The sequence below is a fragment of the Monodelphis domestica genome, chromosome X, assembly GCF_027887165.1.
Source record: "Monodelphis domestica isolate mMonDom1 chromosome X, mMonDom1.pri, whole genome shotgun sequence".
Taxonomy (NCBI): domain Eukaryota; kingdom Metazoa; phylum Chordata; class Mammalia; order Didelphimorphia; family Didelphidae; genus Monodelphis; species Monodelphis domestica.
This window is the reverse complement of record NC_077235.1, coordinates 53,821,450-53,839,801: the sequence shown is the minus strand read 5'-3', so window position 1 is coordinate 53,839,801 and position 18,352 is coordinate 53,821,450. Positions and strand designations below refer to the sequence as shown.

The window sequence follows — 18,352 nt, the reverse complement described above, 5'->3', positions numbered from 1 at the left end:
AGTCAAGTCATTGCAGGAGTAATGGCCTGAGAAAGTACTAAGGGTAGAGAGAATGGAGGGCTTCATGAAAGCAAATAATCAGTACAGAAGGGATGAACCAAAGGGATAGATGGCATAAGAAGCTGTGGTCTGAAAAAGGAATGTCAAGAGTTTTGAATTAGGGAAATGGGTCATGGTAAAATTCATTCCTCTCTGTAGGGCGGAGCTCAAGTGGAGGAGCAGGTCATGGGGCTTGAGGAAACTGAGAAAAATAGAAGGATGAGGAGGTTGAGGAACCACTTACATGGATGTTAAAGTCCCTTAGTATGCCAGCATAAGGGCAGAAACTGGGGAGGAGAGGAAGGTGGTGTTCCAGACGCCAAACTCCGTAAGAAAGAAAGGAGAATGACCTGGCAGGAGACAGACTAAAGCAACCCTAAGAAAAACCCCTACACAAGTAAATCAAAGAATGTCAGATCCAGATGAGACCCTCAATGGCATTCTCAATTAAAAGATGAGGAAAAAGGATCAGAGAGGGGAAGGTCACACAGCAAATTAGTGTCCAGAGCAGAAGGACTCAGTTCTCCCAGGTTTTCCAGCTTCCAGTACTCTGGCCATAACACCACCCAATCTCCTAGAGCAGCAAACATTCATGGCTAAAACAACAGCCCAAACAGAAGATGGCATAAGAGGAGAAAACGCAAAGGTGAAAAAACAACGTTTGATTAAGCTGTCATGGAAACCCGTGTAAGCTTTCTCACCTCCCTCTCCTCGTGGGGCGTTTGTCCATCCAGCCGACAGTACTCGTAACCCCGCCACATGCAATAATCCTCTAAGATGTCCAGTAAACGGGTCATCTGGCTAAAAATGAGAACTCTTGACCCTAAACATTTTCACAAAATAAAAACATGCAAGATTGAGAAGTCATAGAATAAACAGAACACAACATGCCATATGAACGTACAGAAGGGGCTCAGAACTCTTTTTGAAAATGCCTGTTGATGTGTCTATATGGTTTTTTTAATTCATTAATTTATTCTAGGGCCAAGGATGACTCAAGCTGGACAATGTTACTCTTGTACAAAAGGTTAGCAAACATACACTAACGAAAAGAAACATTTTAGGGGGCAGCTGGGTGGCTCAGTGGATGGAGAGCCAGGCCTAGAGACGGGAGGTCCTCCGTCCAAATCTGGCCTCAGCCACTTCCCAGCTGTGTGACCCTGGACAAGTCACTTAACCCCCATTGCCCTGCCATTACAACTCTTCTGCCTTGGAACCAATACACAGTATTGATTCCAAGATGGAAGGCGGGTATTTAAAAGAAAACAAAAAAGAAAAGAAAAAAAACATTTGGCTTTGTTTTTCTCACCCTGCTCTTTGAGTTTCGACAAGAGTTTATCCAATGCCACCATTTTACCGCTGTTATTGACAAGATGGGTGTCAGTGGTATAGGGTGGGCCAGGTTCAGCACCATCAAACAGGTAGGGATGATTACAACATTTTCGCAATTGCATGAGAATATTTAGCAGCCGCATTTTATCCATCTTTCCAGCCGAATTTAAAATATCAATGTCTTTCATCAGGATTCGTGTGTACCTGAAATTTTAGAAGCATAATATAATTAAATGATTTAGTAAAAAGTCTGCTAATACCACAAAGCAATATTGCCTCGATAGCTATCTAAATTCTCATTTTAAAATAATGAGAGCTTTATCAAGAGTAACTTCAATAAGGAAAAAAAGCAAAGAAAAAAAGCAAAATGATGAGTTAACGAGCACAGATTTGAATATTTAAATGATTTTTCTATCATTTAACCCTATTTCTTGTTTTATCCATTAATGAAAATAGAAATCAGTTGGTGCTTCTGTTGTCCAAAATGCTTTTTCATATGATTGTGTATATGTGGTCATTTTTTAATCCCTTACTTTCCATCTTAGAATCAATACTGTATATTGGTTCTAAGGCAGAAAAGCAGTAAGGACTAAGCAGTGGGGATCTTGTGACTTGCCAGGGTCACACAGCTAATAAGCATCTGTGGCCAGATTTGAACCCAGGACCTCTTGTCTCTGGCTCTCCATCCACTGAGCCACCCAGCTACCCCCTTTGCATATTGTGATTGAGTTCATGCCTTGGCTTCCCTCATTTGACCTAAACATCCTTGGTCTCCCATTTCCAATCCAAGAAACAATTTCTTCTCTTGACCTTTTGTAAGTCAAAAGAGGATTACAAAGACCTTATCCACAAGCACCAGTCTCCTTGGAGCTCATGTATTAGGTTCTCATTAAAATGAGTGATCTATTCTTTTTTGATGCCATTAATAGATTGCTGACCCATCCTGCCTGTGGTTCATTAAGACTCCTTCTCAACTTCCTCTGTACTTACACTTGGTTAATCATATCGTCTATTTATGTAACAGTCACAATCAGTCCTCTCCAGTCTCAAGAGGAAAATGTCACATCGAGCTTAGCTTAAAACTAAATCGGAAATGACTTTCCTTCAGAAAACAGAACACACAAGTAAATCAGGAAATAAGAACAAAATTAAAATGCTGCCAGGCAAATTTCAAAGGAACAAGATTCTCTCGGACAAACACATGGAAGTCAAAAGAAATCAAACAGCTTACCATTCTCGTTGCATCTTACTTAGGCCAAGGTAAATCTTTACTTCCTTCTTAGGAGGCAGACTCTTTTCTACTTCAGCTTTGATACGCCGTAACAAAAATGGTTTTAAAACCTAAAGAGTGAAATTTTCGTGAAAGTTTATAAGGCATTTGATGCCACGAGGCACGTAGACTGCATGATATTAACTAACATTCACTTCCGAATGTATTTGCCATCACGTGAACTAAAAAAGGAAATCCAAGTTTTCCAAACTTTGGGGCCGCGTGTGGGAGGCTGTGTCATTTTTAGAGGTGTCCTACTGCTGGGGTTCATCGAACTAGAACCAATGGGCCAAGTGAATCTCCTATAACCACAACGCCCATTCCAACAAGCACATAAGGACTGTGGAACACCCCTGGGACCACATTATTAAAGAAAAGGTCAAGTGAGACTTTGAAATACTGGGATAAGTGTGGGGCACTGGGATGCCTTGGTTTGAATCATGTTTTATACTAGCTAGACATTTAGCCATTGCTTTTCTAGATATCAGATAAACAAAGTCTTCTTTGTCTTTTATGAAAGGATTATATCTATCTCAAAGGCTTGTTCTGAGTTAAACCTCCAAAGAAAGGTGGGTTGTTCTTATTATTACCATCCCAAAACACAGAAGGCCTCAGGAAACCGATCAATTTCGGAGCGTACCTGTGGGTTTATTCCGAATATGAGATAGCTGAAAAAGGTCAAAGAACTCCCCAGGGGGTGAATTTGTTCAGGGGCACCTCTGGGCAATCCAAGTTGCTCTGAGATCCCAAAGGTCTGGGCTAAAATATGACTTCCTCAAGAATATTGATAGCCAGAGGTAAGAATGGAAGAGAAAGAAGCCCAGAATGATCTTCCTATTCTAGACAAAACATGCCCAAGGAACAAGCCCAAATATGGACTATAAAACTGTTCTAATCCCTCACTTACCCTAATAACAATACCACCAGGCAGTCTAACAATTTATACCTTATATGTATGAAATCACATAAAATCTCATTCTGTCTCCTCAGTAATCCTGTGAAGGAGATAGTGCCAGTCTTATTCTTCCTTCTTTTACAGATTAAGAAACTGAGTCATGGAAAGGGTGAAAGAAACAACATTACAAAGCTGACTAAAGGCAGAATTTTCTGAATCCTAGCCTAACATTCATTCTACTGGGAGGTAGGGGAGTGGAAGGATGAGGCAGTTGTCATCTGTCTTAGCAGGTGGTTGATGGCTTCTGTCATAAGTAATGAAGAGCTCAAAGTCATCAATAATCATGTGAAAAAATGTTCTAAATGATTCTTGATTAGAAAAATACAAATCAAAACAACACTGAGGTACCACCTCACAGTTATTAGATTGGATGGTAGTAAAGGAAAGTGGTAAATGTTGGAGGGGACATGACAAAATTGGGACACTAACGCATTGTTGGTGGAGCTGTGAACTGATCCAACTACTCTGATAATTTGGAACTCTACCCAAAGGGCTATAAAACTGTGCATAGCCTTTGATATGGTAATACCACTACTTGGTCTATATCCCAAAGAGATAATAAAAAAGGAGAAAGGATCTATTTGTACAAAAATATTTATAGCAGCTCTTTTGGTAATGGCAAAGAATTGGAAAATGAGGAAGATGCCCATTGATTGGGAAATGGCTGAACAAATTGTGGTAAATGTGGGTGATGGAATACTATTGAGCAATAAGAAATGATAAGCAACATAATTTCAGAAAAGGCTGGAAAGATCTGCAGGAACTGATGCAGAGTGAAATAAGCATAACTGGAAGAATGTTGTACACAATAACAGCAGTATTGGATGATGATTATCTGTGAAAAGTTGGCTATTCTCAACAGTGCAATGATCTGAGACAGTCCTGAAAGACTAATGATGGGAAATGCTCTCCACCTCCAGAGAGAGAACTGTTGAAGTCATCTTTCCCATCAGTGTATCTTTGGTTTTATTTTGAGGTTTTAGTTATGTATGACTTTGCTCTTATAACAATGACTAATATGGAAGGGTGTTTTGCATGACAATGAAAAATTGGGGGGAAAAAAGTCATGAAGAGGTAGTATACAGGCATCACCTTGCCCAGGAACCACTAAAAGAAATTGCAGGCCCTTATGTACCCTTTGGCACATATCCCATAGGTCATTAACCGTTTAGTTCCAGAATGCTACCAATATCAATTATTATAGTTTCAATTTTTCAACATTAAATCATAACGTGAGACAAATCATGAGGCTCTCCCCAGTTTATTTTTGTAAACCCTCACCTTCTGTCTTGTTCAGAGACTGAGCAGCCTCCTCTGACTCCTGACCTCCAATTCAGTTACCAAAGTTGAACTAATTTGAACTTCCTTGAACTGGTTCAGACAGCTCCTTTTTAAAGAGAAATTGCTCTTGTGTCACTTCCCCTATATTTTCACATCTACCAATCACAGTAGATGCTTTTCCTAGGACAGCCCATTCTTAGTTTTTAGTTCTCACCTTCTCTGGGTAGATTATATCTTCTATGTACTTCACACCTCTTTGTTAAGCTTGCCCCTTGCAAGTTGCCTGACCTTTTAGTGATTAATTTGACCTTCATGGGTACTTAGCATCCTTTTGTATTAGATCTAAAAATAGACCTAGCTTAAGGTTTTGGCCTCAGTATAAGTATGAGTTAAGTACTTTTTCATTGTTCAGTATGGAGTTTGACAACTTTATCTTCCCCTAAAGTATGTCTAAGTATGGGTGGAGTAATTTTAATGTTCCTAATACATTCCTGATCAAGTACCTCCATTGTTTAAATGGGGAATAATAGAAACTAAGTCAGTCCCCTCGAAGCATTGTGTTTTTGATTGGTGAGGAAGGGTTTACAGAGGTTTGAATTTTTGCTGCCTCTACACCTCCATATTGACTCAGCTTCCCTCTCTTAGCCCATTTCTGAGGCAGACTAATTTCCTTTATATTTTCGTTTAAAAATAAAGTCGAGGGGGAAGCTGGGTAGCTCAGTGGATTGAGAGCCAGGCCTAGAGACAGGAGGTCCAAGGTTCAAATCTGGCCTCAGATACTTCCTAGTTGGGTGACCCTGGGCAAGTCACTTGACCCCCATTGCGTAGCCCTTGTCGCTCTTCTGCCTTGGAACCAATACACAGTATTGATTCCAAGTTTTGCTTGAAAAGATCTTGTGGTGAGTGATTAAACACTGACTTAATTTCTCTCTTAAAGAGAAAGGCCTAGGCAATTGGCCTAGGCCCTAGCCTTTTCCTACTATTTCCTCTTACTCTATCTCTTTCCCTTTCCTTAATTCCTTCGTTTATATTAATTAAAATCTCCATAAAACCCAACTGACTTGGGTATTTCATATTTGGGAATTTTTCCCATGGTAACCACTTATTTTTTATATAAAATCAAGACGCTAAAAATTATCTTTACAGTTTGGGCAATTCACAGTTTTGAAACCCATATTTTCGTGGTCACACAAGACATAAATATATATATATATATATAACTAGAGGTAAAAAGAGGTTAATATTAAGAGAAATGGGAAAAGGAACAAAAAGGAGTAAATTTGTATGTCAAAAAGAAGTACATGGCAAGAGTGGGGGAGAACACCAATACACTGGAAGGGTAAAGAGGTTGGAGATAGGAAATACTTAATTCTTATGTGCATTGAAATTGACTCAAAGAGGGAAGAACAATAAAATTCATTGGGGCAGAGAATTGATTTGTGTACTATAGAGAAGTAGAAGGGTAACAAACAGGCTGGTGGGAAGGGAAGAAATACAATGGAGGGAGAGGGTGGGGGTTGTTTAAAAAGATCTTAAAGAAAATAAGAGGTCATGCTTGACCTTGAGCTATTTAGTATTATCATCAACAATTTAAATAAATGCTGAGAGGTAACCTTATTAGATCTGCAGATGATCAAAAGATAAAAAGATTGTAAAGAAAATAAGGGGTGAATAAGAAGGGAGGGGGGTAGAAAGGGAAGTAAAATAAGGGTGGAAATTAGGGGGACTGAATAAAAACAAAACACTGGTGTAGAAGAAAATAGTGAAAGAAGAAAGGATTCGGAGTGGAAATCAAAATGTTGGGAAATACACAGCTGGTAATCATAACCCTAAATGTGAATGGAATGAACTCACCCATAAAACACAATAACAGATTGGATTAGAAACTAAAATCCTACCATATGTTGTCTACAAGAAACACACATGAGGAAAGTAGATACACATAAGGTAAAGGTAAGCATATGTAGCAAAATCTATTGGGCATCAACTGAAAAAAAGAAGGCAAGAGTCTCAATCATGATATCTGGCAAAGCCAAAGTGAAAACAAATCTAGTCAAAAGAGACAGGGAAGGTTTACATCATGATAAAAGGCAGTATAGCCAATGAGAAAATATCAGTACTCAACATGTATGCACCATATAGCATAGCATCCAAATTTCTAAAGGAGAAACTAGTGGAGCTCAAGGATAAAATAGATAGAAAAACTATACTAGTGGGAGACCTGAACCTTCCTCTATCAGAACTAGATAAATCAAACCTAAAAATAAATAAGAAAGAGGTAAGAGAAGTGAATGAATTCTTAGAAAAATTAGAGTTAGTAGATATGTGGAGAAAAATAAATAGGAACAAAAAGGAATACACCTTTTCAGCAGCACATGGTATATTCACAAAGATTGATCATGTACTAGGGCATAAAAACATTGCCAACAAGTGCAAAAGAGCAGAAATAATGAATGCAACCTTTTCAGATCACAATGCAATGAAAATAATAAGTAGTAAGGGTACATGGAGAGGTAAAAAAAATTGAATGGAAATTAAATAAACGCTTCTCCAAAATCGTTTAAAAAACAAATCATAGAAACAATTAATAATTTCATCAAAGAAAATGACAATGATGAGATGTCCTTTCAAAATCTATGGGATGCAGTCAAATCATTACTCAGGGGAAAATTTATATCCTTGAGTTCATATATTAACAAATTAGGGAGAGCAGAGGTCAATGAATTGGGCATACAAATTTAAAAACTAGCAAGACAACAAATTAAAAATCTTCAGATGAAAACTAAATTAGAGACCCTAAAATCAAAGAAGAAATTAATAAAATTGAAAGTCAAAGAACTATTGATTTAATAAATAAGACTAGAAACTGGTGCTTTGGGAAAAAAACAGGTAAAATAGACAAAGTACTGGTCAAACTAACTTTAAAAAGGAAAGAAGAAAATCAAATCAACAGTTTCAAAGATGAAAAGGGAGATCTCACCTCTAATGAAGAGGAAATTAAGACAATCATTAAAAACTATTATGTCCAATTATATGGCAATAAATATAGCAATCTAGGTGATGTGGATGAATATTTACAGAAATAGAAATTGCCTAGATTAATATAAGAAGAAATACAATACCTAAAGAACCCCATATCAGAAAAAGATATTGACCAACCCATCAAAGAACTGCTTAAGGAAAAAATCCCCAGGACCAGATGGATTCATAAATGAATTCTATCAAACATTCAAAGAACAACTAATCCCAATATTATACAAACTATTTGACAGAATAAGCAACGGAGTTCTACCAAATTCCTTTTGTGACACAAATATGGTACTGATTCCAAAGCCAGGCAGATCAAAAACAGAAAAAGAAAACTACAGACCAATCTCCTTAATAAACATAGATGCAAAAATCTTAAATAGGATACTAGCAAAAAGAGTCCAGCAAGTGATCACGAGGGTTATTCATTATGATCAGGTTGAATTTATGCCAGGGATGCAAGGATGGTTCAATATTAGGAAAACCATCCACATAATTGATAATATTAACAAGCAAACTGACAAAAATCACATGATTATCTCAATGGATGTAAAAAAATCCTTTGACAAAATACAACACCCATTCCTACTGAAAACACTAGAAAGCATAGGAATAGAAGGACCTTTCCTAAAAATAATAAACAGTATATATCTAAAACCATCAGCAAACATCATCTGCAATGGGGATAAAATAGAAATTTTTCCAATAAGATCAAGAGTGAAACAAGGATGCCCATTATCACCTCTATTATTTAACATTGTACTAGAAACACTAGCAATAGCAATTAGAGAAGAAAAGGAAATTGAAGGTATTAAAATAGGCAATGAGGAGACCAAGCTATCACTCTTTGCAGATGATATGATGGTCTACTTAAAGAATCCTAGAGAATCAAACAAAAAGCTAGTTGAAATAATCAACATTAGCAAAGTTGCAGGATACAAAATAAACCCACATAAGTGATTAGCATTTCTATATATCTCCAACACATCTCAGCAGCAAGAATTAGAAAGAGAAATTCTACTTAAAATCACCCCAGGCAATATAAAATACTTAGGAATCTATCTGCCAAGACAAACACAGGAACTATATGTACACAACTACAAAACACTTTCCACACAATTAAAACTAGATCTAAACAATTGGAAAAACATTGATTGCTCATGGGTAGGACAAGCTAACATAATAAAAATGACAATCCTACCCAAACTAATTTACTTATTTAGTGCCATAGCCATTGAATTACCAAAAAACTTTTTTTACTAAATTAGAAAAAAACATAACAACGTTCATTTGGAAGAACAAAAAAAAAATCAAGGATGTCCAGGGAAATAATGAAAAAAAAATTCGAAGGAAAGTGGCCTAGCAGTACCAGATCTCAAACTATACTATACTATAAAGCAGTGGTCATCAAAACAATATGGTACTGGCTAAGAGACAGAAAGGAAGATCAGTGGAATAGACTTAGGGTAAGTGACCTCAGCAAGACTGTCTATGATAATCCCAAAGATACCAGCTTTTGGGACCAAAATCCACCATTTAATAAAAACTGCTTGGAAAATTAGAAGACAGTATGGGAGAGATTGGGTTTAGATCAACATCTCACACTGTACTCCATAATAAACTCAGAATGGGTGAATGATTTGAATATAAAGAAGGAAACTATAAACAAATTAGGTGAACACAGAATAGTATACATGTCAGATCTTTGGGAAAAGAAAGATTTTAAGACCAAGCAAAGGTTAGAAAAAACCCAAAATATAAAATAAATAATTTTGATTACATTAAATTAAAAAGGTTTTGTACAAACAAAACCAATGCAACCAAAATTAGAAAGGAAGCAACAAATTGGGAAAAAAATCTTCATAACAAAAACTTCTGACAAAGGTCTCATTATTCAAATTTATGAAGAACCAAATCAGTTGTACAAAAAATCAAGCCATTCCCCAATTGATAAGTGGGCAAGGGGCATGAATAAGCAATTTTCAGATAAAGAAATCAAAACTATTAATAAGCCCATGAAAAAGTGTTCTAAATCTCTTATAATCAGAGAGATGCAAATCAAAGCAACTCTGAGATATCACCTCACACCTAGCAGACTGGTTAACATTACAGCCATGGAAAGCAATGAATGTTGGAGGGGTTATGAAAAATTTGGGACATTAATGTATTGCTAGTGGATTTGTGAATTTATCCAACCATTCTGGAGGACAATTTGGAACTGTTACAAATAAAAGAGTGGTTGGCTTAAAACTGTGACCTTGGAAATATGGTTTCAAGACATTGTCTTGAGTTAAATCAAATATAAAGTGGTCACCAGGGAGAAATTCCCAAATATTAAATATACCCAAGACGGCTGGGTTTTATAGAGATTTTAATTAATACAAATTAAGGAATGAATGAAAGAGAGAAAGAGGAAACAATGAGAAAAGGGCTAGGCCAGCCCAGGCCAGCCTAGGCCCAAGCCCTAAGAGAGACATCAGTCTTTAATCCACTCACCACAACATTTGTCCCAAGCAAGATTCTAGTGTTCAGAGACCCAGCTACTCCAACTATTCCGAGCTCCAATTCAGCTTTGGCAAACTGCATTTACCGAGGCCTTTCCTTTTAAAGAGAATTTTCTCCTTTGTCACCTCCCCTAAGTTCTCACATCTACCAATCACAGTAGACGTTTTCACAGGACTGACCATTTTTAATTCACACCTGAGTAGACTAAACTTTTGAGTAATTCACACCTGAGTAGACTAAACCCTCACACCTCTTTTGTTAAGGTTTGTCCCTTACAAGTTTGTAAGTTGCCTGACCTTCATAGGTACTTAGCACCTTCCTAAAAATAGACTTGATTTAAGGGACTTAGCTTCACTTTAAGTATGGGTTAAGTACTTTTCATTGTTCAGTAAAGAGTTTACAACTTTATCTTCCCCTAAAGTATGCTTAAGAATGGGTGGAGTAGAGTCCTCACATTCCTGACTAAGTCCCTTCATTGTTTAAAATGGGGAATGGTCTTAACCAAGTGTTCTGAAGTAGGGTCTGAGAATTTTTAACATTCACAATTCTGAGAAATTTTAAGATTCACAGAACTATGTCCAATGGGCGCTAAAAGACTGTCTGCCCTTTGATCCAGCCATAGCACTGCTGGGTCTGTACCCCAAAGAGATAATGGACAAAAAGACTTGTACAAGAATATTCATAGCTGAGCTCTTTGTGGTGGCCAAAAATTGGAAAATGAGGGGATGCCCATCAATTGGGGAATGGCTAGGCAAATTGTGGTATCTGTTGGTGATGGAATACTATTGTGCTAAAAGGAATAATAAAGTAGAGGAATTCCATGGGAATCAGAATGACCTCCAGGAATGGATGCAGAGTGAGAGGAGCAGAAGCAGGAGAACATTGTACACAGAGACAGATACACTGTGGTACAATCAAATGTAAAAATGCAATGGACTTCTCCTTTAGTGGCAATGCAGTGATCTAAACAACTTGGAGGAATCTACAAGAAAAACCACTATCCACATCCAGAGGAAACACTATGGGTGTAGAAACACCAAAGAAAAACAACTGCTTGATCACATGAATCGATGGAGAAATGATTGGGGATGTAGACTAAACGATCATCCTAGTGCAAACATCAACAACAGGAAAATAGGATTTGATCAAGGATACATGTAAAATGTGGTGGAATTGTGCGTCGGCTATGGGAAGGTACGGCGGGATGAGCAGAAAGAATATGATTCTTGTAACCAAGGAATAATATTCTAAATTAACTATTTAAATAAATTTTTAAAAATGAAATGGGCTAAAAGTTCCCATTCATCATGGAAAAATACAGATCTGTGAAGGAAGCAAATTCTAGTAGCATTTGCATGAGCAGAGAAACAAGAAAGTTTTCGCTACCACTAAAGAAATAATCATAATAGGGTGCAGCTTGGTAGATCAGTGGATTGAGAGCTAGGCCTAGAGATGGGAGGTCCTGGGTTCAAATCTGACCTCAGACACTTCCTAGCTCTACCCTGGGCAAGTCCCTTAACCCCCATTGCCTAGCCCTTACCACTCTTCTGCCTTGGAACCAATACACAGTATTGATTCCAAGATTGAAGGTGAGGGTTTTTTTAAAGAAATAATCATAATAGCTGGTCCTTAAAGAGGTCCTTAAGGATTGCAAAGTGCTTTCTATATATTACTAAATAAAGGTAGCAATACTGGCCTACTGTGGGGGCTGGAGGTGGAAAAGGGATGGCTATGTTCCTTTGTGTACCTTTTTCTAGATCAAACTATCTGTGTGCCAAGCCAGAGAATCTTGGCAATTTTTAAGCCAAAGTCAGGTAGTTGTTTGGAACAGAGGACAGTTATGCAGTCCCAGAAGTGAGAGCTAGAAAAAACAACTTCATCTTAACCCAGAGGCATTCTGCCTGGCTTTTGCCAGCTAGGTACATTGGGTAGGCTCTGACTTATGACCAAAGGGATGTCAGTCTGCTTTTATTAGGGAGAGGCTTTCTAGTCACTTCCTCATAGAAACCAGAGCTGAGACAATAAAGAGGTAGCCCTCTGAAGAGATGAAGCCTAGAAGCTGGTGACAGGGAATAGCAGAGAGGCAGAGAAAGGGTCAATAAAGATATGCTCTGGCCCTGTAGCACAAGAGGTGGCTGATGTCCCACCACTCACATGCCCTGCTTATAGATACTTATATATACTCCTCCCATTGATGTTATATAAATTTGGGGGATGAGTGTGCCCCACATTTCGGGAGGGAATGTTCCCACGTCAGTCTTATTAACTACACCATTTCATTAAATGTCATGATGCTTTGGACTACCTTCCTGTGTCCGCCAAGGAAAAGTACCACATTAATGAGCTAATGAGCTGGGCTTCAGCACAGAGAACCTTGAACCCAGGCTGGATTTTCTATGAGTTTAACCAAGGAAAGGGGTTTGAGGTGCTACATTGTGGGGAGATAAGCTGGAATCTCCCTTTAGAATACTGCAAGGATCCTTTCAAAAAATATGCAGTCAAATTTTAACAGCAGTAATAAATAAAAGAATATTAGCTAGAATTTGTATACTGCTTTGAGGCTTACAAAACGATTTCTTTGGTCCTCACCCTGTGACGTAGGTACTATTATTACCCCCATTTTACAGATGAGGACACTAAGGCACAGAAGGAAGAGAACAAACACATTAAATGCTTACTACGTGCCTGGGGCTGTGTAAAGCACTTACAAATAGTACCTCATTTGAGCTTCACAACAACCCTAGGAGGTGGGTGCTATCATTATCTCTAGTTTATAGCTGAGGAAAGTAAGGTAGACAGAGAATAAGTGACTTGTCCAGGGTCACACAACTGGAAAGGGTCTGAGGCAGGATGTGATGAACTCGGGTCATCCTGACTCTAGGCCCAGTGCTCTATCCACTAGGTCACCTTGATGTCTCAACTTTTCAGCTATCTAAAGAGGACAGGACTAAGTACCAGAGGGAGAGAATAGATGCTTGAGCTTCAATCCTGTGGTCCAAACGGCTGTTGGACTAAATGTGACCTCACATGGTTTCATGGGACTACCCAGTACCTTGCAGAGTATCAAAGAATCCACTCACCCTTAGAAAAAAACTCTTTTGTCTGGAGGGAAACACTATGGAAAGGAGATTCTCTCCTAGAGCCCTGGATTATCTGAGTGGCTTTTATTTATTATTTTAGCAATCTCAGTAGATACAGTAGAACAAAGAGAAAAATCCATTTTAGAGAGGCCACAATCATAGTGTGGACAGATTCGGTGACTGTCCTAGAGTCTGAGGCAAGATTTGAATGTGGGTCTTCCTGACTCCAATTTGGACCAGCTAAGCCCTGAGCTACATACATACCCCTTATACCTGATAGTGGAATGATTGTTTGACAACAGCTAGGTTGAGCTATGACACAAAAGCAAACACACAGGAAAACCCTCCTCCAACTCCTAGCCATGAAAGGTGGAAAGTTTGGTGCTTTTTCATGGGTACCAACCCAAATCAAGGACTTTAAACTACACTGAGAATGGGGACACAGGGTGGTGCTATGGAAAGAATACTGATTTGGAATCAGAATATGAGGATTCAAATTCCATCACCTACATCCAGCATGACCTTGGATAAGTCCTGTCCCTTCCATGGACCTCATCTGTTTCCTTATCTGTAAAATGAAGGATGTTGGACTTAGATGGTCTCTAAGGTCCCTTCCAGCTCCCAATCTAGGACCCTAGGTGTGACCTTGGACAAGTCTCTTCTCCTTCCTTGGCCTCAGTTTCCTTCTCTATCCAATGAGAGAGTTAAACTAGGGGGCCTCTGAGGTCCTTCTTACTCTAAACCAATGGGTACAAGTTATGGCCACTGCCTAAAACAGAGATGAAATCTAGCCTGGCCAAAGAGGCAAGTAGGAATGGGAATACTGGGAAATACATTGTTTGAAGTGCTCTGCAAACCTTAAAGCATGCTATCAATGCTAATTATTGTTTTATGAAGATTATTTTTCTCAGTTCTTTTGGAAAACTCCCAAGACTGGCAATAAATCGAAATTAGTGAGGATGTGTGAGGTCTGCCTTGTGAAAGGAATTATTGAGGGCAAAGTAATGAGGCTTATGAGGAGAGGCAGAGCGATTTGCGTGTTGCATTGAGCAGGTCACATTGTCATGGCAACAATAATCCCAGTACCTCCGGCGTTGGAGCTAGGGCTGGAGCCCAGGCGATGAGGCCACCAGTGCCCCTAAGGGGAAGCAGAACCACAAATCTGGGGGAAACTTGGAGGTGATCAGTCCACTGACTGTGCCTTAGTTGTCCTCGGATGCCTAGTGTCAAGAACACTGTATTTGGAGAGGAACAAAAAGTAACACAAGCCCAGAGGCAGGAGAATGACCCCAAGGAGTCTAGCTTTGGTCCTCACAGCAATGGCACAAGTGGGAGCTGGGAAATGGGCAGCTCTATCACTTCTGCACATGGTACGAACAAGTAGTTATGCTTCTGGACGACTGGATCCAAAGGAAACGCTTGAGCTGGCCAGAAACACGTTCTACTGGCCCACAATGATGACAAATGTCTAAAACATGTGACGCTGCTGCCTGACGCATTCCAAGGAAAAAGCTGGCAGCCTGTGCTGCATTCTTGGGTGGGTGGATAGGAAGGGAAATAAGTACCAACAGTGATTGGGACTTGTGGACATCAACTTTTTCCTTCTAGAAAAGAAAGAAGAGGAGGCAGACAGGTGGCTTATTGAATAGAGAGCCAGGCCTGGAGATAGGAGGTCCTGGGTTCAACTCTGGCCTCAGACTCTTCCTAGATGCATGACCATTGGCACATCACTTGACCCCCAGTGCCTAGCCCTAAGCACTCTTTTGCCTTGGAAGTGATTCTAAAATGGAGTGATTCTAAAATGGAAGGTAAGGGAGGGAGGGGGAGAGGAGGAAGAGGAGGGAGGAAGTGAGGGAAGGAGGGAGGGAGGGAGAGGGAGAGTCAGAGAGAGAGGGAGATGGAGAGGGAGGGAGAGGAAGAGAGAGGGAGAGGGAGAGAGAGGAAGAGGGAGAGAGAAAGAAGGAAAAGAAGAAGGAGGAAGAGAGAGAAAAAGAGGGAGAAAGAGAGAGAGGGAAGGAGAGGGAGAGGGAAAGGGAGAGAGGGAGAGAGAAAGAGGAAGAGAGGGAGAGGGAGAAGAAAGAGGGAGAGGGAGAAAGAAGGAAAAGGAGAAGGAGAAAGAGAGGAAGAGAGAGAGGGAGAAAGAGAGAGAGGGGGAAGGAGAGGGAGAGGGAAAGGGAGAGAGGGAGAGAGAAAGAGGAAGAGAGGGAGAGAGAGGAAGAGATAAGGAGAGGAAGAGTAGGAGAGGGAAGGAGAGAGAGGGAGGGAGGGAAAGGGAGAGAGAAAGGAAGAGAGAATAAAAGTGACATACTAGTGGTAACACCTGACATGCATGGGCATATGGCCCCAGTAACCCAAAAGTTGCTAGGGTGTGACAGGCCAAGTAGGTCCTTGGGTATAGCTTCCCTAATGCTCTGACCATGTTAAAGACTTTGAATGAAACATAAAAAAGCTTTGGGGGGCACGTAGGTGGCTCAGAACGATTCTAAGACAGAAGGGAAGGGTTTTTCAAAAAGAGGCTTTGGCAAGAATCCTGACTGCCTAGAATCAAGCCTTCCACTCCTCAGGGCCACTCCCAAACTGAGCACTTCAATCACACACTGATGAATATGCTGCTCCCTTGAGGTCTTAGAGCCCCACAGAGTCAATGGGTGGTACTGCTAGTGCCTTCATGAATACAAGGCTCCAAAGAATGATGCCACAGCCATTTTACTTTCAACCTGCTGATACTGGCATCAGAGACATTCATGCCTTGCAGTCTTAGAAGATGGAGAAGCTCAGGAGGATCTGGGCTTAAATGTACTCTCTCTGTGTTGACCCTGGGCGAGTCACTTAACCCTGACTGTGTAGATCTTTACTGCTTCTCTTTCTTAGAGTTGTTACTAAGAAAGAAGGTAAGGGTTTAAGAAAAAACAAGTGGGATGACCCCCCCCATTGGAGATCAGGGAACCCCAGAAGAGATGTGACGTTCCTTAATTCTGCTAATTCATTAAATGTCTTTGCTTCAAATGTATTGTGACTCTTGGGCTGTCTGGTAAAAAAGGAAGAGGGTTAAGCAGATTGAGAGTGGATTAGAGGATGGGACATTTGAGTGAAACAGACAAATAGGTCCAAGACTGAAGGAGTGACAGTTATGACTGTGGAGTGGTTGGGACAAAGAAAAGGAAGTGGAGTGGAGCTGGTATTCACTGATTATAAAAATTTTAATTAGATGCTTGAGGTTGAGTTATAACTCCCAGAGTGGTTCAAAGAATCAAGGCTGAAAATCTAGATCATTATGGAAAAAAAACGAAACTGTGCACAGAGTGCACCATTTTTATACTTCTGCCCCAGTGTCCCAAGAGTAGCTTAATCTCCTGCACGGAGGAGTTGAGTGGTCTCACCTTCCCATCTCTCTCCATCCAGGGTTGTTAGAGAGGATGGAAAGCTCCTAAAAGAAACAAAAATGGAGAAGGAATCTGAGGTGGACTCATAAAGACTTGACCCTTGTCAGGATGATTAGGTATTAAAGACTATTATTTATAACACAGAATAGAAAGAGGAAGAAAAAAGCATCTGTACAATTAGAGCTTAAAAACAGAATGGAGGCTCTTCCTGAAGATGAGGAAAACTGAATGCTTTGAGGAGGAAGAAGCTGCTTGTCTTCCCAAGAACACCACGGTAGAGCTACAAGGACCTAGCAAACAAGGAAGAGTGAGCATGGTCCAGCAGGGGCAGAGGAAGAAAATCCGAATAGCTGGTGATTCCCTGCTCCTCAGGGGAATGAAAGGCAACTATTTGTCAGTCAACTCGATAAGCACAACAGAGGGATCTGTTGCCTTTTGGGGCCATCTGTCAAGAACATAAGTTCCCAAGTCTTATAAAAATGGATAATAACAACCCACTTCTGGGGATTCACATAAGGCACAAAGGACACTTACTGGAGGAGTCTCGAACATAATTGCCAAACATTATGATGTCTTAGTCAAGAAACTGAAGCCCACAAGGGTATAGGTTGTATTTTCCTCAGTATTTCCTACTAAGGGCAGGAAAGGAAAACTTGTCTGGGAAGTGAACAATTGACCAAGAAGGTGGTGCCTGAAAATAGTGTCTGGATTTCTGGATCATAGCTTACAATAAAGTGGTGAGGAATTCTGGCCCAGAGATATAGAATACCTAATAAAGGGAAATAAAAATGCATTTGCCAGGTAGCTTGCAAATCTAATTAAAAAGGCTTGAAATGTAAAAGTACAGGGGAAAGAGAAATATATATCAAAGATAGATACCAGGGGCCAACTGGGTGGCTCAGTGGATTGAGAGCCAGGCCTAGAAACAGGAGGTCCTGGGTTCAAATCTTGCCCCATATGCTTCCTAGCTGTGTAATCCTGGGCAAGTCACTTAACCCCCATTGCCTAGTCCTTGACTCTCTTCTGCCTTAGAGCCAGTACATAGTATTGATAAGGTGAAAGGTAAAGGGTTTTTTTAAAGATAGAGCAGAGGTGTCAAACTCACACTGGAATCCAACGGAAATGTAACTGTGAAAAGTTGAACAAAATAAATAGAAATATAATACAACAGGGATAATGTTCATTTGTAGTTTTCTAAGTGAATATATGCCCTAGAGGGGATCCATTTCTATTTGAATGTGACACCCCTGCTATAGAGAGTATCCATAAAAATTCAAGACTAGCAGCTAAGACACTCAGAAATTCGCAAAAGTCAGGATTCAAGAAACAAAAAATATGAATACAACTGTGAAACACTCTCTACACAATAAAAACTAGATCTAAATAATTGGAAAAACATTAATTGCTCATGGGTAGGATGAGCTAACATAATAAAAATGACAATCCTACCCAATTTCCTTATTCAGTGCCATACCTATCA

The 18,352-nt window shown here is 39.7% G+C and overlaps 1 protein-coding gene across 1 annotated transcript in view; it reads right to left on the bottom strand.

Moving 5' to 3' along the window:
• SMARCA1 (SWI/SNF related, matrix associated, actin dependent regulator of chromatin, subfamily a, member 1) overlaps nt 1-18,352 on the bottom strand; it is a 150,078-nt gene that overhangs the window by 65,742 nt on the left and 65,984 nt on the right. Inside the window, exons 10-12 of the mRNA XM_007507156.3 lie at nt 2,603-2,712; nt 1,349-1,575; nt 741-862 (exon numbers count right to left, since the gene is read on the bottom strand). Of these exons, the coding sequence (XP_007507218.1) occupies nt 741-862; nt 1,349-1,575; nt 2,603-2,712 (459 nt within the window). The remainder of the gene's footprint in view (nt 1-740; nt 863-1,348; nt 1,576-2,602; nt 2,713-18,352) is intronic.